This window comes from Micromys minutus, assembly GCF_963924665.1.
Source record: "Micromys minutus genome assembly, chromosome: 23".
NCBI classification, from domain to species: Eukaryota; Metazoa; Chordata; class Mammalia; order Rodentia; family Muridae; genus Micromys; species Micromys minutus.
In genome coordinates, this window is record NC_137958.1 from 46,012,474 (window position 1) to 46,038,221 (window position 25,748).

Consider the following 25,748-nt stretch of genomic DNA (forward strand, 5'->3'; position numbering starts at 1 on the left):
GTTTAGGATACATGCCTTAGAGTTGTTAGTTAAAGGGTCCCAGAGACTCCAGAAAAATGTAGGCAAGTGTCATTGTTCCTGGATTTCCCTAAGATACTATAAGAGCCTATTGCTGAAAACACCATGTACTTTGGCTACAGAGCATAGAACAACAGTTCTTAGCCTATGGGTTGCAACCCCTTTGAGAGTTGCATATCAGATGTTTACATTATGATTCAAAACAGTAGTAAGACTATGGTTGTGGAGTAACAACAAAATAATTTTATGACGGGGGAGGCACTGCAACACGAGGAACTGTATTAAAGGGTCTCAGCATCAGGAAGTGTGAGAACCACTACAGACCAATGAAGCTCATACCTAGATGCTTCCTTCCTTCTGGATAGCTTTCATTTTGTCAGGAAGCGCTGTGTAGGCTGCTGTGGGAGAAGAGTCATTACCTCGCTGTGAACCTTGAATACTACAATCATGACCAGTTTGGCACTGTGTGGCCATATTTATAACTGTGGAGTAAATCTTACCAACCACTTTCTGTAGGTTGCCAAGATTCTGGCAGTGGTTGGCTCCATACCCACAAAAACAACAATGCATAGTCGGTTGAAATGAAAAAGAAGAAGAGGAGGAAGAGGAGGATGAGGACCTGGGAAGAGAACATGAGAGAATCCAGGACCATAAATTGTGCACATTTATGAAATTCTCAAATAATAAACTGACATTTAAAAATCTAAAGAACAACTTAAACTTGACCCCTATGAAACAGAAAGCTCAATTTGAAAAGGAACTATTAACAGATTACTGAGCTGCAAGACTGCACACACGTATCTGCACACACATCCAACCCCACAGGCACGTGTACATGCTCATGGTATGCATGTGTAGACAGTGAAAATTAAGTATCAGTGAAAATGTGGAGAACCTGAGACTCTTGTACAGTGTTAATGAAACAGAAATGGTCCAGAGAATAAGTGAAAAGGTGTTCTCATTCTTTAAAGGGCTAAATCCAGAATTATTACATACCTGGGAAGTGTACACCTAAGTATTGAACTCAAATAACTTACCTGAACAAAAAGGTGTATGTAGCATTTTTTAAAAAACTCACAAAAGTTGTAAACAGTTCCAGTATTGACTATCCAAAAATAAACAGACATACAAAGTGTGTTCGTGGATATTGGCATACAATAGTACATTATCAGATACCTGGTATAAGATGTAAACACTGTGCTCTAAAAAGATGTTTTGCCAAAGAACACATATGACATGATTAAACTCATGAAATGTCCAGAACAGGCAAAGATACAAAATGTGCTCACAGAGTACATGCGTCACTTCTCAGAGCTGGTATGATTAGATGTTAGCAGCTAACAAGTCAGAGCTTATTTGTGGGGCGACAGTTACCCCACAATTGACAGTGCAGAAGACTGCACAACTTGGTAATTACATCATCTATTACTCTCAAATATTGACTGCAGCTATGTCATAAACAAGTTCCAACAACTAAATAAATCCCCAGTGAGTACAAAGACATAAGACTAAATAGGTTATAATTTTTCTCTCATTCTTTGTTTAAATAAAGAACAGATAACACATAAAAAATAACAGACTAGGAGCAGTGTCAGTCTACAAATTAAAGAGATGAGCCAGAAAATACCTATTTCTCACTGGGTTGGTTATGTGAAGTAAAGGGTAATTCTCAAAAAATGATATCTGAGATTCCCAGGGACAAGGTTTTACAGAAGAAGAGAGAATACAAAGGTGTGGTTTTGTGACCTCATGAAATGCAGGGCAGAGGAGCAAGAGTAGTCAAGGCAACAGAGGGAGGCATGGTCCCAGAAACACTGCAAGTCGAAGTGGAGGCAGGCAAGAGCTTGAGAGGTAGAAGTGTTTGATTGACAGCTTCTGAACACCACACTACTCCATTTAAAATTTCTACTCTTAATCCTTAGCCCTCTGTATCTTGCCAAAGTTCTTGCTTCAAAGCAATGCAATTCTTGTTTATTTCCTCTTCAGAACCTAACCAGTGCTGGGCAGAATCTCAGTAGACGTTCCCTGAATGGTCAAGATGTCTATTGTCACCGTGCAGGAAAGCAAAACAATGGGTTCTAAAAGCGGGCTTCAGATGAACACCCCTCAGGCCAGAGAGACAGTAAAGCTTCCCAAAGTTAAATCAGGTCAATGGAATGTCTCCTCGGTTTCATTAAAGTCATTTCCAAAGTGTGGAGCATGATATGCAAGCAAATGACAGCCTCATCCTTTGTGGATTGTGTGTGGAATTATCCTTTAACTGTTCACTCACTAGAACCGCCCAAGGTTCAGTGCAGGGCATTTTCTACATTAGTTCACAGCAGAACCACAGGCAAGGGGAAGATACTACGGCACAACGGCAGCAATCTATACAGGTTCCTGCAACCCATGCAGTCCTTATAAATGACATAGAAACAAACCCTTGCTGCCTCGTGATCTGCTTCCTACCTGCATCAGTCAGGTTTGTTGTTGGTGGTGAGGATATGAAAGGAGTGTGAAGGAGAAGATATAGGAGGGGTTGGAGAGAGCAGAATGAATAGGGGATTTATATTTTAGTTAAAAACATACAGTGGGAAAAGAAAAACGCACATGGTGATCCCAGTAGATTTGAGACAGAGGTATCCAGATGGTTATTGTTTCTAGGAATAAAAGTATATAATTGTGCATAAAACAAGATATATTTATTTCAGTGAAATAAAATGCCCCTCTCATGTTTTTAATCAGCAAGCTTACTGTGGTCTTGACGCTTCAGCCTGGTCTGTCTGGAGTTTTTCCCCTCCTTCCACCTCCATTGTGCAGTAAACAATCCGATTGGGAGCCACGGACTTCAATCCTTGCACTTCCATTATGACAATCTACGGCAAAACAATTAGAAATTAATACATGACGTTGATGGCGGACAATAATACAGAGAAATAACAGCATGAGTAGTTGAGTAAGGAGCACATGAGACCCCATTCCCACTCCTAGCTGAGCATCTAAGGGCATTAGATGGTTTCTAGGAAGAGAAAGCCAGTTTTCTTCAAAGTTGCTACTCCTGGCATGTTACGTGTGAAACAGTGGATGGCTTCCCACCCATGGCTATTTGGGTCACACTAATTTTGCACTCAGTAAAAGATCTATCTCTATCTCTGTACACACACATACATATATATGTACACATATACACATACATACACACAAACACACACATACATATACACACATACAAACACACATGTATATACACACACATAAACATACACACATATGAGATGACATGAACTTGGAAGTTAGGAGACAGACATGAAAGGGGATCTGGAAGGAGCTGAAGGAAGAGAGTTGATTAAAGTACATTATATGCATGTGTGAAAAATTTAAAGAACAAATAATAACTTTGAAAGGAATGGCAGCATGAACGTTCAGGGGGAGGAAGAGACACTAATGAACTGAGGATCATTATAGGCTGGTACATGTAAGTAGAACAAAGCCCTTCAGGTCTGCTTTCCAAGGAGGGGTCAAAAGCAACCACAAATATTAGTGAGAGAGAGCCAATAATCATAGATTATCAGCTAATCGAATGATAGCTATTTCAATTGATTTTCAACAAAACCTGAATATGAAACTACAGAAAATAAAATGAAGCTGTGTCGTATGCACCGTTACCTCTCCTCGGACTCTCCGTGTCTAATGCAACGGGAAGAAAATAGAAACGTTTGTCTTGCAAGTGAAAGGAAGAGGCAAGAGACAGTATGTGTACACGACATGCAAATACACAGACAGGCACCATGGTTGTGTGTGGCCAGGCTTCCGCAGACCCACAGGCAGGCACCAGTCTGCTAGTGAGATATCAGTATAAAAATTCAATGTGAGACGTGGGCAGATTCAAGTCACAGACTCCCCGATGCAGGTCACAGACTCCTATGTTGACCAGCATTCGCTTTTCTTGTTTTGCTCGATTTTAACCTCCATGTTTTTCTGTGTATTAGCTTATGCACCGCCTTTTCAAAATTCCTTCTAAAGGCTCTGTGTACGGAACTCGTGCAAATGTAATTCTTCTGTAAGTCCAACCACCTTTCAAAGCATAAGTGCCCATAATCCATTCACTATACACGGAATGGAGCTGAGCAGACACTGCTTGGTTGCTTTCCACACACCAGTAAACAGAAAACAAGGGGAAAATGGGTCCATTCTGCAGCTAACTGTCAGGCACTGAGCCACAGCCTGGCGGTACAGTGATGCAGAGAGGGCATGTGGTAACAGGAACGGGAGGAGAGGGGAGCAGGGGCCATGTGCTTGGAAGGAGTCACAGGCTGAGCAAAGCTTTTCAAACCTGTACTCTATCTCTTCTAGCCTAGATTCACTCGTTGGTTAAGAGACATTCTACACTGGACCAACTCTAAACCTAAAAACAGAAATGTCAGAGCTAGACAGTGAATTGACTGTTGGCTTGTACGGATTTCCATAGTTAAAATCAGGGTCCAAGGATCTAGCCTTGCTTAGGGACTGGCTGGTGCTGCAGCCGGTAGCTGGAAGGTTAGCCAGCCGTCCCTCAGGGGCTCTGGAGCATCCTCACTTAACAGGATTTCATTGTGATGCTGGACACATCACTTGTTTGTGAAACACTGTGAGCACAGAGAGCAATTATGTATCAAGCTATGCGACTTAGTCAGATAAGGCAATAAAGGCTGTCAAAACAATGTTATAAATACACAAGCTTCTCGGACCACACAAAAGGAAGTTTCAGATTGCAGTGGCCTCTTTAGGCAGTAGCTGCTAACTCAATAGCTTAATCTAACATAGTGCAACAAAGTGCAAAGTAACCATTCAGTCAGCCATCCTAATTCTGGCTTTGAAAACGAAAAAGTACTAAGGTATTTATAATTTATGAAGAGTTCAAAACAACAACAACAACAACAATGCCCAGAACTGGTTTTTACTTTTGAATATTCATTTAAAGTGTAAATTTATATATTATTAAAATCATTTTCCCCACTTAAGATTAAAATGCTAAACTTTCGTTAGGTTTAAGTTAGACCACAATTATATAACTTAGGAGAAAATAAACTTTTAAAAGTATTAGCACATGTATTTTTTCAGCCAGCCAAATATCGATGTCAGTGCATGATGAAAAATTCAACATGTAATCTACGGTGTGTTTGCAAATTAAACAATTTTATATTCTGAAGCTGGGAAGACTGAGAAGAAACCCAGAGGCAAAGCAATTTGGCAAAGCCATTAGGTACAGCCAGGATGAATGGAGTTAGAAGACAGCCCCGTGCTTTCACTGACACCGATTTAACACATTCACCTACACAGCAATCCTGGAAGCAGAGCGAGCGGCAGCTGCATTATTTTCAAGTCCCTAAAGCCGAAGGCAAACGAACCGCAGCAGCCACTTGCTTTTCCTGCTACCACTTAGCAAGCCGAACACCACCAAAGGAACTTAAAATCTGCCTCCATGATCGGATATCTCTGTCAGGCCACTCAGCAAATACGGTTGGTGTCGTTGGGAACGGCACAGAGAGAGGACCAGTCTCAGGAAGGAGCTTCAGTGAATACTTCAGTGAAAGCTTCACCAGAGCGGCTGGGAACATGGCTCAATGGGTAAGGAGCCCGCTCTGCAATCATGAGGATCTGAGTTCAGATCCTCAGCACAGCTATGTGGCATCTGAGACCCCAGCACTGTGCTGACCTGCGTGTCAGGTGGAGACAAGCGGGCTCACTGGCCAGCCAGCCTGGCTGAAATGGAGAGTTCTAGGTTTCCAGTGAGAGACCCAATCTCAAAAACAAGTGCGAATGTTTGAGGAAGACATTAACCTGATGTTAAACATGTGCTGACCAAGGTGAGCACAAACAGGAACATGTGTGGGCACAGCCACACATACAACTGTGGAAAATACGTAAACTTTTTCTTGGCCATGCTAACGTTTGCACAAAGAACACACTGGAGTGTTGATAATTCAGTCTTTAATCATCATTTACTTTACATGAGGCCTTTCTCCCAGGACGTTTGCAGGAATTGGTGTATAAACCCAGAGACACAGTCCACATTTCTACATTAGACACGGACACAGATCAACACATAATCACGCAAGCCATGAAGGAACAGCAGTGGTAGCTCTGGTTCGAATCTCTGCTTCTCTGGGCTTGCATAAAATGGATAAAACTTCTGTGGTTCGCAAACATACTTTTAAACCTGTGTCATTTGGTTTGTTTCAGTACATAACACCGTGCTTTATAATTATGTGCTTGATTAAATTCTAGAATGTGAAGAAAACTAAAACCAACATTGACCAACAACACATTAGACAGAAGCCAGTTACATTCTCAAATCCTATCCCCAGCCCCAGGGTGTTTGATATTTATTATTATCTATGTACTAACACTAGTCTGCAGGGAGTATACATATGCCTCAAAGCTGTTTCATTAATTCTGAGTGTTACAATTAAAACACAATTTGTATCCATCTGCATATAGAACCTAGTTGTTCAGAAATGAGGCTCTTCACCATTTTCTAGACAAGTCATCCTGCTTTAAATTCCAAACCTCACAAAGGTCAATGGCAACCCTAGTGCAGCTTGACTTCTGCAGCGAGGGAGAGGGACAGCGACATACCTCTAAGGTGAATGACAACACCACGTCAGACTTGGACAGCTGGATCTCATTCTCATCTCCCAGGTCCAGAAACGCAGAATTCTGTGAACGCTTTAATTTCTGTAATTTAAATTCTGGACCGCCTTTTGAAACTGGAAGACTTTCCAAGTTGGCCATTAGCAAATTCACGGAGGCTCGAAGCTCTTCTATGTACATACTCTCCATTTCTTTTGAGATAAATCTGGGGAATCTTCTCTCCTGAAAAACAATTAAAAAATAATGTCAGGCTGGGCCCCTTATAGTTATACTAGAGAAGATTGCATGGTGACTCTTCTATACAGAACTATGATACTTATACAATGCCTCTGCCAACTCCAGTTTGGGGGCTTTAAAAGCCCCAGGTTTTGGCAGTCTAGACTATATCTCCACATATATTTGCTATATTTTATGAAGAAATGCTATGTTATGAAATGAAGTACAGTGTATATGTACTTTCAGATTGATGATTGTCACAAGATGTGCATAAGTAAAAACAGGTATGTAGAAATGCTTTAGCGGATAGATGAATCATAATTATCCGCCATCTTTGGAGGAGCAGGAGAAATGTGGTCTGCCAGGGGATATTCAGGACATACTGCTTTTCTAGTCGGAAGAAAATTGTCTTTGGTCCATTTTCACCCTAGGTGTGCAGGAATGGTAGGTTATATACTTTGTACTAAGTGTTCACGCCCGGACTCCTTTTCATTGAAAGGACATGGATTCAGTTCCTAAACTGGCTAATTTCCACTCTGCGCAAACATGAAAAGATCCCTGATGGTTATAATTTAGTCCTTCTCACACACACACACACACACACACACACACACACACACACACACACACACAGCAGAAGCAAAAGGCCAATTTATGATAGAAACCCGTTAAGTGAAAAGAGGAAACAGATTAATCTGGAAAATGGTACTTTATTGCAGGAGTGCACTGACAGCTTTTCTCTCTAAATCTTTGCAGTCAGGTTTTCAGTTCATACACTCAATTGAAAACAAAATTCCAGGGACTGGAGAGATAGCTCAGCAGTCATGAGCACTTATTTTTTCAGAGGACCTGGGTTTGGTTCCTGGGAACTACATGGTTCCTTAAAACCATCTGTCACTTCAGGTCCAGGGGATCCACTGCCCTATACTGCCCTCCGCAGGCATCAGGCATGAATGTGGTGCCAGGCATGCATGCAAATAAACTACTCATACTAATAAAATAAACACATTGAAAAATGTAACGCACTATCTAAAATATCAATATTTAGAGATAAATCCCGTGAAGGTCAAAATTGAAGTAGAAGAAGGCTGGAACAGATCTGTTCAAAGTTAGGAGAGATGCTCAACTGTAACCAGTGGGCCAGGTGCTGAGTTATACTTCCTATATAGTAAGCAGATGCCTCACTTTCTGCTTACTAGGGATTAAACATTCCAGACAAAGACATTGTAAGTAACCTTGAACAATATTGTCTGGGAAAGATACAAACGTTTGTCCTCTAGTTAAAATAGTTCAATGGCTACAATTTAAGTGTGGATTTTAAATTAGTTACTTTTGTAACTAATCCAAGAAAGTAAAAAACAATGCCCAAACACTTTGTTTCTTAAGTTCTCTCTGGAATATTTTTACTATACAATTTGCCAATTGAGAATACATTTAATAATATACTGTATTTTCATTTTGTATTTGTGTAGAATTAATAATTTTGTCTTTAAAAATTCTATCTTTACAGAGGAGAAGGAAAAAAAACTTGTGACATATTTGAAAGCTCAGATACATCTTTTGTTTTTGTTTCGTTTTGCTTTTATTTCCAAGGTATTGCTTTATGGAAAATTAGCATTAAGACATTAAATAAAAACCCTAAATGTTTAACTATTGCTAAACACACTTCATCATCTGTCAAAGAAGAAATTGGTAGGCACCATAAAAATACATTTATTATTTTCTTTTTCACATGAACTTTTATTTATTTATTTTCTTACATTTTACTTTTTAAAATTGGATATTTTATTTACATTTCAAATTTTATCTCCTTTCCAGGTTCCCCTCTGGAAACCCCCATCTTATGCACCTCCCCTTATTTCTATAAGGGTGCTCCCCACTCAACCCTCACACTCCTGCCTCCCCATCCTGGCATTCCCCTACACTGGGGCACTGAGCCTTCACAAGACCAAGGGCCTCTCCTCCCATTGATGCAGGACAATGCCATCCTCTGCTACATATGCTGCTGGAGCCATGGGTCTCTCCATGTGTGCTCTTTGTTTGGTGATTTAGTCCCTAGGAGCTCTGGGAGATCTGGTAGGTTGATGATGTTGTTCTTCCTGTGGAGTTGCAAACCCCTTCAGCTCCTTCAGTCCTTTCCCTAGCTCCTCCATTGGGGACCTCATGCTCAATCCATTGGTTGGCTGTGGAAAAGGGAACACAGGAGGAAGGATCGATCCCTTTTGGACAGCAAGGTGGAGAGAAAGGAGGCAACATGCAGACTGAGAATTGTGAGATCTGGTGGCGGAATCTGTCAGAATATGCCACCAGAAGATTTCGAACGTAGAATAGTTGATGAGTTTAAGAAGATCAATTTCACCCTCAGCTGTGGTGTTATCTGTTGATTCTAAACTAAGATCATCTGGTGATCATTCACAGCGACTCAGGTGGGTCCACAGGTAAAGCCAGTCTTAGCAGGCTAGGCACAGGGGACAGATGACTGGGAATGTGAAAGACTGCCAGCAAATCGCTGGACATTGGGCAGACCACTGCTAAGGGACAGCTACGGGTCTGGGGAGACCATCATTTCCAGTGAGTTGCCAGCTTTAGCCTAGATTGTTTTCTGATAATTACATGCAACATGCAACAGAAATCCTCACCAATTTCCTATTAAAGCTTTGGCCTTTATGGATAATATTCTGTTAACTTCATTTAATCTGCTTTTGTGGCCTCTTGGAAGCAACAGAATCAATCTTCTATCAGATCAGCACATGTGTGAAAGCTGATCATCTTTGTGATTGGGATTGGACAAGGAATTATTTTCAAGTTGTTGAACTGTGAGACTTTCTCATACATGAAATTCTAGTTTGGCTCCATGTCTACCATGGTATACTGGTGCCTCTAACATGGTGATCGTGTTATATCCTGGATCTACAGGGTCTCTGTTACTGCTGTCCACTGTTTCCGGTTCTCTGGATCTTTCTCCTCCCTTTCCAGCCAGACCTATGCTGCTGCTGAGTGTCCTCAACGTGACAAACTTTTGCTTTCTATTTCATAACTATTCAGATTGGGTACCTTTAATCCAAAAATGCAAAATGTTCCAAAGTCCAGGGCACTGTGATGCCACACATCTAATGTGGGACAAGTAGAGTCACTACGTAGGTGCATATACATTTCCAGCAAAGTTCTAAAGAAAACCACCTTCAGTCTATGCAATCAAGGTGTGAAGCATAAATGTGAAGGACTCTGAACAGACTACCGAGATGGCTTACATGTACAAATATATGCTAACATCTGAAGAATCCCAAATCTGAAGTACTTCTGGTCCCAGCCACTTTGGCCAAGGGAAAAATCAACCTGTATTAATTTTAGGATTCTAATATCATTTGAACTACTTAGTCCCAAAGGCCATGAACATACTGAGGTATATACAAATATGTATGTATTACTTCCCTAGCATATTGATAGCTCCTCTCCATTCAAATATAAGAGAAGGCCAGAGTCTTACAAATTTGTTAGGAATTTAGTCCTGCCATGGATTTATCCTGATTATATGTAGGTTTATGTTAAGGTGATACATGATTGGACAGTGGAGAGGTAGGTGGGGAAAGGTCTAAGGAAGCGAAAGATGAGGCAGGAGGCAAAGATTGATGTAAGAGGAGATGGAAGATGACATGTCTGTTTCTCTCTGAGAATCTCTAGCTTAATGTGGTTGTCACGATTACTTCTAAAGGTTTCTATGGGTCTAATTTATCTTTTCTGGATGGGCAGTTTATATCTTTTTCCTCTAGTTGTAGGCTTATTGTGCAGGTTTGTAGACTGAGAATTTAACATATAAACCTGCTTGATAAGTTAATGAGTTTGAGTCATGTTTATACTGGAGGGTGGAGAAAAGGAACGTGCTGTGGTGGTTGTATCCACCTGGGACAGAAGCAACAGGGGCAGTGGAGTGAACTGCGCCTGAGTTTTTAGAGGCAGCCAGGAGCGGCCAAGTTAGAGATCCTTGCAGTGCCACATAGTCTCACACGAGAACTGGTAGCCAAAGTTCTAGACTAAAAGAGAGACAGCTGAGAGATGGCAGTGTGAGGACCACATGGTATGTGCCAGGCTCTGAACTAGACCCACGTCTGCTGAGTGAGACTGTGGTGCCAATAACAACAGAACTTTTAAAATTTACCACTACATATATATTATATGTAAAGACTCAGTCATTCAAAAGACATTCATGGGGGCTGCAGAGATGGTTGAAGGATAACAGCATCTGTTGCACTTGCGGAGAACAGAGGTTTGCATCCCAGCACATATGTCCTTAACTCCAGTTCTAGGGTATTCAGTGCACTCTTCTGGCCTCCACAGACATACAAGATGTATGCACACATGCATACATACATACATATATACATACATACATATAGGCAAAACACATACATAATACGGTAATAATAAATATTACAAACAAGCCATTCTTTTAGCATCTGGCATTTCTGCTGCTCCAGGTGACAGAAGTACCACCAAAAAGATAATGGGCAAAAGTCTTCTCGTGTCATAAAGATAAACTGAAGTCTTAACAAGTATTAGTTAAAAAGTCATTTCTTACTATAGAAAATCAGTTGAGTATAGCATGGAGAAACAGTCATGAATAGATCACAGTGAACAGACGACCATTCAATATGATTGTCTGGTGATGTTTTCAGTGAGGACGGGACTTCAGAGCATAAAAGAGGACTGAGGGGCTGAACACTATGTGGAGTTGGCGAGCTCTTAGGGTCCAGCTATTTTGTCAGGTACCAGCGTAGATGCTGCTATGGATACACTTTGATGCTATTAACAACTATAATCAGCCAACTCTGAGTAAAGTTGGTCTTTACATGGTCTACTGTGGAACATGCCCTCTGGGTGTGAGGTGGCCAATTATACCCAAAACAAATCAGAGCGATTATGAGAAGACCTCTCCTGAGATGTCAGCCATTTTTCCCTCCTGCCATCCCACCTCTACAGTGGCATGTAACTTTGCCCTGGCTGCCTGCAGTTCCAGCGAATTCTAAGGTAAACAGAACAGCTTTTCATCTTTGCAGCTTTCAGGAGATTGTCACTAACGCTGGGGTGGGATTTTTCAGGGATGCAGTTTTTTTTTTTTTTTTTTTTTTTTTTTTTTTTGGAGGCCATTTTCCTGTAGAAGACTAGCTAAAAGGATGGAACAATTACCCCGGTGACCAAGACAGTGATGAATAGACCCAAACAGAAGAGGAAGAATGGTGGCCATTGCCATCTCATGGAAATATTTCTAAAGTGGGAGGAAGCAGAGAGCGGTGGCTTGTGCCTATGGTCTCAGCACTCAAAGAGACCGAGACAGAAAGGTTAGGTTGCCCTTGGATACAGAGAGATCCTGTCTGAAAGAATATGCACAGGTAATATGATTTCCTAATAAATCTCATATGAAGCATGAGAAAAGAAATAAGTCAAAGATCTTTTTGGGCTTGAATAAAAGGAAACATGGGCCAACTCCATCAGAGCTTTTCTACCCTGGTCATGTGACCACCCGTTAGCGTCTTCCTGCATAGTCAAATCTGTGGATCTGTTTCCTTGGTCATAAAGATCACCTTCCATGGGCTAGAAACAGAATTTATTACTTATCATGGGCTCTCCCAAATACTAGGTAAGCTGTATTTGACATGTGGGAATATTGCCATCTTGTTTAAGACCAAGGCAATTGTATTAGTGTGGCTATGGCCTAAGTAGCTGCAACAGTGCTTGCTGATAACAGTGGATGTCCAGTAAATATGTTCAGTGAATATAAACATCAAAAAGGAAATACTCTGCAGACTACTGTACATCTAAAAGCAAACATGGTCTTTGCAATTTCGTTAACATCTTTCCTACTTCTTCCTCACTGTTCCTTAGCTAAAATAATAAACACGAATATCCCTGTTACTTGACACAAACTGCTGACCTGTGGCTTGATTATTTATCGTGTTGGTACTGCTTTATGAAGCATGGAAAAGGATGCTTCTGATTGCAAACTGTTAATGCATCAGACTAAGGAGGTATCAAATGTAGGAAAAAAAATAGACTCTGGAGCCGAGGAAGTGTTCTATTTATGCTGCAGATCTCTGGTACTGGTGAAGTGCGTAATCTCACCCAAACTATCAACTGCCCTTGTGGCTTACAGAGTAATGAAACCAACAAGGTCAGCGCATTGCTGACTTAGTCTTTTAAGTAGGATGCTGAGGGCTTGGTTTGATGTATTCAAAGTGGAGAACAATGAAACCTGTTCAACATGCAATGCTGATGTTTCTGCTAAAACGTTTTTGCATTTTTGAAGTGTTTTGCTCTTCTAATCATATTTGGCTCACCTTTTTTTCTCCATACTTTTCCCAATCGGTCACATCTGTATAGAGACTACTGGATGTCCCAAAGGGAGGCCTTCATGGTCAATGTTGATCCAATCAATCCTTTGCTACTCTGGTCAGGATTTGTAAAATGCATTCTCTGTAGACAGGAACTTGAGGACCACACTGAGAATTTTCTTTTTATCTGTAGCCATCTATAATATTAGTCAAACTGTACTAGAAACCTAGCATGTGAGGACAGGCCTCTGGGTGAATGACTGCAATTTATAAGTAGGTCACTGTAAGTGTGTATCTAGACCTTGCTCTAGATTCTTTCCTAGCCTTTGGCCTACAAGAAAGGCAACCAGCATTCTAGATAGAATGTTGGCCTAGCACTTCTCTAGGCTCTAACGCTTCCAGTATCTCCAGACTTCTATTTTTCTCTGCAGTGAATTGTACAATGCATTTTCTCGAATGGTTCAGTGCCTGTATGAATGTCTAGAGGACATCAGGAAGACATTTCCTTCAAACTCTGCTCTGCATATGATTGTCATTCTTCAGCCTCTGATTAATAGCATCATCCCACAAGGTCAGTCATGTGGAGATTGTCCCTCCAGAAACCTCCCTTGGTTCACAATTGGTTCCTTCCAATCCTATTCTCCAATTTCTGTTGTCTTTCTCTTTTTCTTTCCAATATCTCAATCTGTTGTGTAGCACTAAATTTAGGTAGGCAGAGTATTAGCACTCTGAAAATATGATCATAAATATATTTTTTCTTGGCAGAAGTACAAAATGTAACTGTTGGAGCCAGTATATGAAACATTCCCAGTGCTGTAAAGAATTGCTGTCATGGTTTAGGCAGACAGACATATTTGCATTCTGTAGCAAAGGCTTGTAAATGTGGATATACATGTCACATATAAAAGTAGAAGGAGGGAGGTCAAGAGGACGTATAGGAGAAAGAGAGAAAGATGGGCACGAAGGAGAAGAGGAAAGGAGGGAGAAATGGAGGAAGGGAGGGGAAGAGAAATGGTGTGCAGATGCTCTACCTAAGAACTTAACCTTTACGCAGCACAAGGAAGACCCGTGTGCTGAAAAATCCACAGCAACATCCCTGAAATTTTACTATGAAGAATTAAATGTTTTACGTCACTGAAATAAGTTAATCTGTCAATCCATACCAAAGACTAGTTGTGATGACCAAGAAGATACGTCCAGGCAAACACCCAAATAGTTAAAAAAAAAAACAACAACAAAAAAAAAAAAAACCAAAAAAACAAAAAACTCTGCTTTTGTTTTAAATAGATTTCTGTTCTCAGAAACAGAGGTTATATAAGTAAAATAATTAGAATTCTAAAAGAAAACACCTTTTCTCTGTCAGAGTTCTGTCTCATACATTTCAAATTGTATTTTAGACAGTCAGTCATTCCATCGAATAATTGGCACCACTATTTGCCAAGCAGTGCACTGGGAATTTTGGAATTTACATGATCTTTATAATGAACTTATTCTCCATGACTTTATTTTTCTTCATGCAGTATTAAAACTTTTCTAGATATAGTTAGCAGTTAAAAAAAAAAGATTCTTTTAAACAATTAGAAAGTTTATCATTGAATTTAGATACCTCACATATTACATATGGAAACCCCAGGTTAACAGTATACTCCATTTAGAAAATATGAATTCAGTTATTTTGCGTTAAGACATTATTAATATAGTGGGCATGTCTGGCTGTTTCGTTTTGGTGAACACAGCAGTCAGCATGTTTAACGTACCTTTGCCATCTTCTCTGCCAACTGCAGGCGGCCGTCTAGTTCCCTTCTGATCTGGGCTGCTTGCTCGTCAGCATTGTCCAGCTTTAAAAGAAAAGACATGCGTGCGTGTGTACAAATGGCATCTCAGGGGCAAGAAAACCAAGAGTGAACAACTGAAAAAGATTTGGTAAGTTCCCCAGCTGCCTCCTCAGAAGTCTGCTTGATTCCACTGGGGTCCAATCATATTAGTTTTCTCGGGGCTTTAGTGACAAGAAGTTCAACCAGTAGCTCAATTTATTACGGAAAGCATTCACTGCAACAACAAATCTAAAACAAATGCTTGTTTCCTTGAGGTTGCCATGGCTCATCTCCAAGCTCCTTCCTCCCATTCACCTCTCTTCAAGGTCCTTCAACTTTCACCAGAATGGTACTTACATCGTCAAAGACACGTATCTCTAGATTAATAGTTTTACTTAATTTTTAAGAGGAGTTGTTCCTGTACTTCTGAATTTTAAGGAAGTTTGTTCAGTGAGAGGCATTTCAGTACTTTAAAAACAAACATCAAAGACTTAACTGCATTTGTCTAAACATGCGGCCAAAGACAAGAAGTACCAGGCCTACATCACAAAGCTAAAAGCAGAGAGGAGGAGCCCTCACTTTCATGACTACTCTCCACTGCCATCTTATGAGTCATAAAAGGTCAAATTCCCGAACACAGGCACAAACAAATCTGGGAATCGAGTGTAATATAAGAAGTAAGTCAGAATCAAAGCGTTTATCTGTTGAGGCTTAGCCGCTTTCTCTGTATTACAATGCTAAATACTAGCCCCCACGTTCTGGTTGATGTCTATAGCCTATAGCTAGGCAGAAGAGAGATAGGCGGAGCTTTGGGGTCTGGGGTAGGACCACCAGAAGGAAGAGAGAGAGAAGGTAGAGAGGAGAAGATGCCATGGAACAGATGGATCTTGAAAACGTGGCCATGAGGGCTGGCCAGTTGGAGTAAGAGTTGCCAAGATGGAACGGGTCAAGTTATAATGTGGGGTTATTGATAGGGAAGTAGATACAGCTTGGAGGGTTAATATGTGTCCAGCTCTAGTGCTTTAAAGGCTTATCATAAATATAACGGTTTTGTGTCTTTTATCTGGGAACTAAATGGTCCTTGGCAGGTAGAAATCCCCAAATGAGATTAAATATTTAGTTCAACACTTATTTTTAATAAATCTAATAGAGGATTTAAAGAACAAATTCTGTCAGTGTTTTTTTTAACACATGAGAATCTTGGATTAATGTCCCATTTTTTGTCTTATTTTGTATACTTTCTTTTGTAGCATGCTTTATGAAAAAATGGATATACTTTTTCTCCCCACTCCTCACTCTTTTTCTCTGAGTGAGGAGTTTTTTTTTAGATTGACCAGAGTGGCTTCTGGATCAGGAACTAAATGGTCTTCTTTCCCCATATCTCTCTTAAGAGCTAGGATCCAACTTAACCTAAAGTGGTATTTTTCTGTTGAGAGAATTGTAGATTTGTAGACTAATGAGAAAAACTAAGGGAAGCTGTTGTGTCTTTCCCCCAGGATATTCAACATAATAAAACCACCAGTCTTATTCAGATTTTCCCAGGATAAAATGACTATGCAGGTCTGTAAATCTGCCACTGCTCCAGAGACATGGAACTGTTCTGATCTCTCCTGGTACCTGTTATAACCAAGGCCCTTTTCTTCTACCCAACCCCCAGCTGACTAGTATTGATAATGATGAACTTTCCTCTGTAAAATGCTTAAAACTATATTTGCCTAAGGCAAAGAGGATTGTTTTTGAAATTTACATAAAAAATAAGTTATGCTCCCCAGAGAAGGTAATGCACTAAACACTGAAGAGCTTTGGGTCTGAAACTTTTTGACCGCCTTGCAATCTGAAAGGCCCGAGAGACCTGTGAACATTCATGCTCAGAACCAGCATTGGTGACTGAAAGTTCAGAAGTGCAGATCCCTGGCTACAATGTGCCATGGGCATCCAGCATTACCTTTTGGAGGTCTACTTAAACATTCAACTACATAAGGAAAATACACAATTAATATAATGAAGAGATGACTCTTCTATCTTGACTCCTTACTTTAAGCACTCATATAATTCGGTATTATAGGTGGTGTGGCACCTATCCAATTCCTAAGGCCTCTAAGGTCATCCCTGGCCTCTCTTTCCTGAACAGCTCAATCCCAGTCAACCTACAATTATGTAGAGTAAGATCTAGAGCTACATAGTTGAAGCCCAGGCAAAGAACATGGAACTTGGAATACTTCACCAGGTCTCATTTTATGCATGAATATATATGTGCACACATATGCCCTTCAAGCCACATTAAACATAGTTCATTTTGTTAGTTAAGCTAAAATACTTCTAATTAAGAGATAATTAAGGATTAGTATGAAGGGAAGGAGGAGATGGCCCAGTGACCAAAGTGCTTATGCAAAGATGCAAGTTCAGGCCCCAGCACATACCTAAGTCAGGTGTGGAATGTGGTCATAACATATTTAATCCTAGAACTGGGCGGGCAGAAACAAAAGGATTCCTGAGGTTAGCTGGCAGCCACGTTAGCCAGTCAGCAAGCACTGTGTCAGTAAGAAACCACATCTCAAAAACAAGGTGGAAGCTGACTGAAGATGAGGACTGAGAGCTGACATCAACCTCTCCCCACCACATGTATGCACACATGTATATCACATATACAGGTGCACACACATATACATACATGTACATACATATAAACCCATTCTCAAAAACACAGTCAAAGAAAGTAATTTCTCTGTTCTTTGAATACTCAGTGCAAACTAAACAAGTGATATATATATATATATATATATATATATATATATATATATATATATATATATATATATATATATATATATTGTGCACATCCAAAAGGAAGTGTGATGTTCAAGAGAAAGAAATACCTGAACATGTGAATTACACAAGTGGGCACTGTCAGATGCTGTTGAGATGGCATCTCTATTGCTGGGCATACAGCTGTTGAGTCATGGCACTGGGGAGGGGGTTTAGAGCGTGCCATTCAACCCTGACCATGAAAGGCGCACAGGAGCACCTCTCACTCCAGCAACGCCTCTAATGGACATACACAGACATTTTATGACTTTGAGTTTCAAAGAATTTCACTGACATACATTGTCAAGACATATACTCTGATTTTCCTCACCGTCATGGCCATGGGATACTATTTCCCCCTTTAGAATTCTTTGGGCAGAGCATTCTTATCTTGACCCTTTAGGATGTTGTGATCCTGTTTCAAGTCGTGATTAGGATTTTGCAGGTAAGTCTGCTCACCCTCACAGAACTGCTTGTTTTTGATAGCAAAACTATAGTTCTTAAAGAGATGGTCTGCTGAAAACTAGTGAAGAACCTACTCTTAGGTGTTTCTGTGGATAAAGAGAAGCTTCTTGTCTTTTATGCTGAGGAGCTGTATGATCTTTGGAACCTAACCCACAAGAGTAGCCTCTTCCCTCCTCCAGACTGTCTATCTGCTCTCCCAAATCCTTCCTGAGAGAGCATCAAGGCCTACATTCTTCCTCATGTTTGCTCACAGCCATGCTACTTTAAGTCCATCAACTTGCTCAAGACTGAAGCAAGCCAAGCTGTAGACTTTCCAGCTGCTATACACTTACAGCCTCCTAGGAGTTCACACTCTTAAATAAGAAAATAAAAACCCAATAAAATTATATATGAAAATGTAATTGCCACAAGAGACATGAAAAGTATTAGAGAAATTCTGCAGTGAAAAAAGAATCTGTGTTGGTGGGAATCAGGGAGCATCTGTGAATGTAAACTCAGTAAAAACCCAGAACCTCGACATGTTGATCTCAAAGCCTAAGCTGTCCTTGTTCAATCTCTCTCTTGTTCCCTGGAGAAAAAGCTTTTGAGAAGTACTGGATAGGGCCAGAAGCTTGTGGATGTAAACATTACCTTAAATGCAAGAAAATCTCTTAAAAAACTTATTTTTAATTATGTGTATTTGAACCTGGCCGGCTATGTGTGGATGTGAGAGTTGGTGCCCACAGAGGTTTCTGGAGTCCCTAGTGCTAGAGTAGCAGGAAGCTGACCGCCACTCTGTGTGGGCAGGGGCTGAGAGCTGACCTCAGGACCTCTGCAGCAATAAACCATCCCCTAAACCTAATAAATTCTGTATGACGATAACTTTACCAAGGGATTCTTTGATAGCCCGTGGCTCTGCACTGCCCTTCTAATGCACTGAAAGCTACCAACAAATTCCTGAATTCATTAAATCTAACCACATATTAAGAGATTGTTCTAAAAATGTCCCCAGAGGCACTGTTGAGTAAAGAACACTCTTTGGTATTAACTGCTATTGCCAACTAGACTGACCGTCCTTATATTAATCTTGTTGACCACAAAGAGAAGATGCATAGTTTTGTCTTTCTATAGTGACATCTTTGTATTTGTATTTGCCAAGCCTAATGCGCCCCTCTTCTGCTCACTGAAAATAAAATCAATTGTATTTTTTTTCTTTAAATATCCACTCCAATGATGGCATATTTTTGCAATTAAGTGTATCTCATTAATTTTCTTACCTGTATAATAAATATAAACTGACTATGATTTATACTGTTATATACATTTAATGTTTGTCTTGAAGTTAATTCATAGTGGTATACTTCATAAATCTTATCTATAAATCTGTTTATTTATACATATTCCTAAGAAATAATTGATACAAAATGCTTCTCTAAATTCAATTTTTCCAGTGCTTTGCAGTTTATTAAATAGTTTCACAGCACTCACTTCTTAATAATGTCCAAGTATACACTAATGTCTGTACAATGGCCTCAAAATAGTGAGCAAAAGATTCTTTACTATCAAATTATTTTACTTCGTCTGTTAATTCTTGGTTGTTACTCAAAACATGATTTATAAGAATAGAACATCTCTCCACAGATGGTTTATTTATGTTGGGGTGTGCCCACTGTCTCCGCCTCTGGTTCTGTCTTGGTTGTTGGCTCTTGCACTCTACTTCAGAGGGCCCATTACACGTCATTTCCTAGTGAGGTATCAGCTATGTATGGCACAGGGCCTTGCCACCTCTCAAGTTCCAGCTCCAGGAGTTGATATAAAGAGACTTTCTTTTCTTATAGTCATCTTGATCATTCAAACTATAAACTAGATGGGTCTTCAGCATTAACTCCTCAATGACCTTCTATAGTGGCATATGAGTCTTACCACTATTAATCATACTGAAATCTCAAGCTGTGAGGGAAAGCCACGGAGGTTGGGGAAGAAGTGGATGGGTAAGAATAAGAACTAAGTGAGGGAGAATGGTACCCAACACCTTATCCGAGTATTTAGGCCCTCACATGCTTTGTGCCAAGGCACCATTCTATCTCATTGTTCAGTTGTGCTGTCTACGCAAACTGATCGATCATTTTAAAAATCAAACACGCACATTCAAACATTTTCCCAATCATGTGTTTTGTTGTGCCAAACTTTCCTAGACTGATGTTCTAGGATGTAGTTTTACACACAAGTCTCCAAATCATCTCAGAAAACTATCTAAACCAAGTATTTATCAACACTAATATTCCACCCAGAGGTCTGCTTTTCATAGTGGTCTTGCGTTTCTCAGGTATTTATGATCCCTTCCGCTGAATGCAGTGCATATGATTTGTCTTATATTTACCCCATCGTACTGAAAGGAATGAAATGCATCCGTCATTAATGCTGGGATTCAGGCATCCCAATTTTAATGCAAATGCACAGAATAATTCCACTTGCATTTCAAGTTTCCTAGACTCTACCATCTCCTTCATACTGACTCATTTTGTATGAAGCAACCCCCATGAGAACAAAATTAAAAATCTGTCCTTTGCCTTTTTGATCACTAAAAATTAGATATCAACTTCAAAATAACTATCTTTTTTTTTTGTAATTTCATACAACACAAGAACATAAGAAAATGAAGTTTTTACCTGGCTCTTGAGGGCAAAGTGTTCCCTGTATGATGTTATCTATGAAAGGATTAGATAACACCCTGTCTGCTACATACAAACCTTTAAGAGAACCTCCTTATATCTACCTCTTAAATTATGCATAAAAATCTGACTCAGAAATAGCAGCCCTGCCACAGATTCCTGTAGAACAGTTCTAAGAGTCTTAAAAATTCATTTCCCAAACCACACTTTCCTTTGAATACGTAAAACAGGGAAAAGATGAATGAGTTAATTAGATATAAAATTACCCTGTGTGAACTGAACTAAACTATATTAAATAATGGATCAAAATGTTCAAAGGCAAAAACATAAAAAATTTAATCTCAAATATTAAAGCCATGGGATTTCTGCAGCCTGAAGGATATTTATATGCCCATCCTATAGGTATACAAGTATGTGCATATATATATATATATATATATATATATATATATATATATATATATATATATATATATGCGCAATATATCCTTAAAATAATGCCAAATATAGCTTTGTAAATTTTTATATACTAAAAAATTGCTTTAGATTTTGTATTAATATTTCTTCTTCTAGTACTAGAAAAGGCTTAGTGGTTAAGAGCACTTGCTGCTCTTCATGATGAGCTAGGTTCAGTTCCCAGCAACAACTTCAGTCTGCTCTCAGTTGCCTGTAACTCCAGTTCCAAGGTATCCACTGCCTTCTTCTGGCCTCCATAGGCACCAGGCACATACATGATACCCATATATACATAAGCATTCACCCATGCATTTAAAATAAAAATATCTTTAAAAGATTCATCTTTTATACAAAGTTACATACCTAATATTTTCAAGCAAGTATTTGCTAGTAATATTTACTCGATTAAATGGTTAAATCTAAATTTACATTAATCATTCTATGGTTGAAGTATAACCACTGAATAAAATAATTCATGTAGACCCACCTTCAAGATTACCTCTGTAATTTCATCATGACTAATAAACACTAAATATGACCACTGGTTGTTTGCTATCGTCAACTGCCCTTTAAGAACATTATCTTGGTTAGGCCCTAGGGCGTCCCTTTACAATAGATCTTATTGGTGCCCTGCTTTAGTGATAAAAATCTTTATCATAGGCTGGTTTAAGCCCCTTTCCTATAGTCACACAACTGATAAAAGGTTGGACCAAGGTATGAATCTCACTGTTGGCTCCAGGCATCAGCACAACTATTTGACTCTCCTTGGGTCTGTGTTACATATATCTTCTGTTCTTGGTGTTTCTTTATACACGAATATATGAACACAATAGGAAGTGCATTATATATCACTCTACATTAATGTTGGACAGAATATTTATCCTATGGTCAGTAAAGGAGGTACTTTATATGTATAGAGACATAGATGGAATACTAGACAGTGACAGGTTTAGAAGTTATGGTAGAAAACTACACTTCTTCATATTTTTTTCTCCTATTCCAACACAGCAAAAAGGATGGGGAGGTGGGATACAGAAGACCTGTGTGGAGAAAGTAGAATCTCCTTTGGTCTTAAAAAATAGAGATGTAGGATATCCAAGTAATGGGGACAATGCGAGTGTATTAGAGTGTAGAAAAATGAAGCATTACCACCGTTAATATGGCAGTCATGTAGTTAAATATCACAGGCAATCTAGGCATTCTTCTGATACAGGGCTATGCACATTTTATGCAACCTCCACGCCACTTTATTGAAGAACTAGAGGAAACATCCACCCTTTTTTATAGGAAGGGTTCTGTAACTGTGCCTCCACATATAGTTACATAGTGAGTTAAAAACCACACATGATTCATAGATGGAGGTACGCTCATGTCAGAATTATTTTAAAAAGTCACATTAACATAGGAAATTATATCATTTGAAGTGTTTAGCAGCAACAGAAGTCTTGCAATCACTTTGTGCCGAGGTTCAGAAATTGATCACAGCTATCTATTACCTAAGATCTTGCTGAGGGAATAACTGGAGTGTCCCATGCTACTTAAGGGGATTAGGACAAAAGGATGTCATTTTGTTTTTTCCTCCTCTAAAACAATGAAGATTTATGATGTGGCTCAAAATATCAAAGTTCTCCAAATGACAACCAAATGTCTGTTCCCAAATCTTACCACTAATTACAACAACAAATTTGTATATCTAATTTCATGTGTTATCTTCACATAGGCAGGCAACAACTCAGATTTTGAGACTTGTAAAACCAAAAGGATTCCAGGAATGCCACTGAGCAGCACTGCTTCAGGACAATCGCTACCTCTCAGAGGGGCTGTCACAAAGCCTGGGCAGGGTAACCTATGTGCTGGAACAACAGCCAGGGAGGTACCTCGCTATGTAAGCTTCACATAGAAGTTCTATCAGATGACATCAACAATCCCCACTCCTGCTGGGATTTGCAGTTTGTTCCTAGAGAGGCTGGTGGTTCAGTGCTTTGATCTAGGTAGATATATAGGAATTGAGTGGAATTAGGAAATAGAATACAGACCATAGAAAGAGGAGAAAGTACAGGCTCCAGCAAGGCCCAGCAGTTCTCGAGGCAATAGAGAAGTAAATATAGATCTCTGTTTTGCTTTCAGAATGTGATGTCCCCCCATAACCTCCTGCTATGGGGGTGCTAGCTATGCTTCAGAAGGATACAGACACCCTTTGAGGTAGACCGTAGCTGGTAGTTAGTAAAACACCTTGAGGATGTCCTGTCTAGGGCCCTTAATACTCTCTGCTTCCAAGCTGCCATGAAATAAGTGACTGTCCTGAGCCAGCCACTTTGCCCCCTGTCAGAGCACACGGGCCAAGGGAGCATAGGCGAACCCTGTGAAGCAAGAGTCTGATTGACATTTGCCATTGGGTCGTTTCTGCCAGTTATTTTGCTTTGCCATAATGCCCAAGGGATCATCACAGAACACTTGTACCAGAAGCATTGTAGGGAGAATCTGGAAGAATTGCTAAGGAGGGCTAGGGAGGCTCACACATGCTGTATGCGGAGCTTACATGGTTCTGCTGGGAGCTCAGAGAGCTTATGACAGCAGAAGCAACCACGAGTTTCCTATGGACACTGGACTAAAAGCCACTTGTCTTAGAGTCAGGCAACGAATGTGTCCCCACTTTCCTCTCTCCTGCCCTTTGAGGAGAGGCTGAGTGTTACAGTCATGTGAGGTAGAAGAAAACTTAGCATTTTGTAGGATTTAGACTGTGGCATGTTTATGGATGATTGCTTTCGATTACTAAGATTTATGAGAGTTCAAAACAACAACAACAACAACCAAAAGTCCTGAGACAATGGCAAGAGAAAGGTATTGATTTAAAAATATACAGTATGGCTAGAAAAGAAATGAATGAAACCATGAAAATAACTTTGTTGAGAAGACAAATCCCTGGTACATCTTGCTTGTACAAGGAGATCTGAGGAACTGGAGTCCTGAGTTCATCCACCCTGACCCCCTGAAGCTTACAACAGCAACTATCCAAGGAGAGTTGTGACCACCTAGGTGGTAGCAGACCTTGGCATTATTCACTTGAGACTGCTTTTGTTTTCTTCCCAGCATATAGAATGTGTGACAGGACCCCGGTAACTTCTACCATGATTGCAAAGGAAGCCTTTGCAATTTAGACAATGTGGAACAGGATTAGATTTGTTACAAAGACCCCCGGGAAAGGATGGTGTTTGAAGTTCTGAAAGTGATGTCTAGGCTTCAGTGGAGGATCTAAAATTCTACAGAAGCCATGATGTGAATTATCTACTTAAGAGCACAAGCAACCAACAGAGTGATCCCGAGAGAGAAACATGGAAGGCTTGCGGGAGCTCACATCACAAGATCACCTGTACTGGAGAGAAGAGGAGGCACAGCATTCAGTGGGTACCACAATATGCTTTGTCTTACTCTGTTCTGATCCATCTATTTCTTCATTTGACAATTAAAATATTTGCTTTGTATCACTGTTATGTCCTGTTATGTTAGAGGTCTATAAATTGTTCTTTGATTTTTTAAAAAAATATTTTTATTAGACACTCTATATTTACATTTGAAATGTTATCCCCTTCGCCCACCCTGCTCCCATCCCCCATCCCCCTCTACTTGTCTTCACAAAGGTGCACTAGCTCCCAATCATTCTCTCCACCTCAGTGCCGTGGCTTCCCCTACACTGGGAAAACGTGCAGACCCTGGACCAAAGGCCTCTTCTCACATTGATGCCAGACACTGCTCTTCTCCACTACATATGAAACTGGATCCTTGAGCCTCTCAATGCATGCTCAATGGTTGGTGTTCAAGTCCATGGGGCTGTGGAGGATTTGGTTGGTCATCAATGTTGTTCTTCCCATGAGAATTTTTTTTTAAATAGGGGCACACAGTTAAGAGCTCACCTTGTGTCTCTGAGAAGACTTTACACTTAGATATCTGAGTAGTGATGGAATTTTTGAAGTTCTAGAAAATTTTAGATTTACCGTTACAAGAAAGATAGGATCTGTTTGTGTCCAGGGGCACACTGCTGCTGTTTGAATAGGAAATACCCTCCCACAGGCTTATGTTTTGAACTTGTTTGTCCAGCTGATATTTTCAAGGCGTGAGACTGGAAATTTGTTAGGCCTCATCTAGAAGTAGTAGGATGCTGAAGGCAGATCCTTTGGGGGCAACTGATGCTTGGACCCTGACTGTTCTCTCTACTGTCTAGTTTTCATGAAGTAAACCATTCTGCTTTACCATACAGGCATCTGTTCACTATGATGTAATGCTCAAGAACGTGGGTTGAACCCTCTGAAACAATTATCCCAACTGAAGATTCTCTCTTTAAGTTGCATCTATGATGGATTTGTACCGCAGTGTCCTGATATGCCCAA

At 40.0% G+C, this 25,748-nt stretch overlaps 1 protein-coding gene across 16 annotated transcripts in view; it reads right to left on the minus strand.

Moving 5' to 3' along the window:
• Nucleotides 1–25,748, minus strand: part of CADPS2 (calcium dependent secretion activator 2) — a gene marked incomplete at its 5' end in the record, with an annotated part of 458,357 nt that overhangs the window by 255,005 nt on the left and 177,604 nt on the right. For all 16 annotated transcript variants that reach the window (XM_080936279.1, XM_080936287.1, XM_080936273.1 and 13 more), the window contains 3 exons: nt 2,752–2,873; nt 6,616–6,852; nt 14,930–15,010. In XM_080936279.1, the coding sequence (XP_080792405.1) occupies nt 2,752–2,873; nt 6,616–6,852; nt 14,930–15,010 (440 nt within the window). The remainder of the gene's footprint in view (nt 1–2,751; nt 2,874–6,615; nt 6,853–14,929; nt 15,011–25,748) is intronic.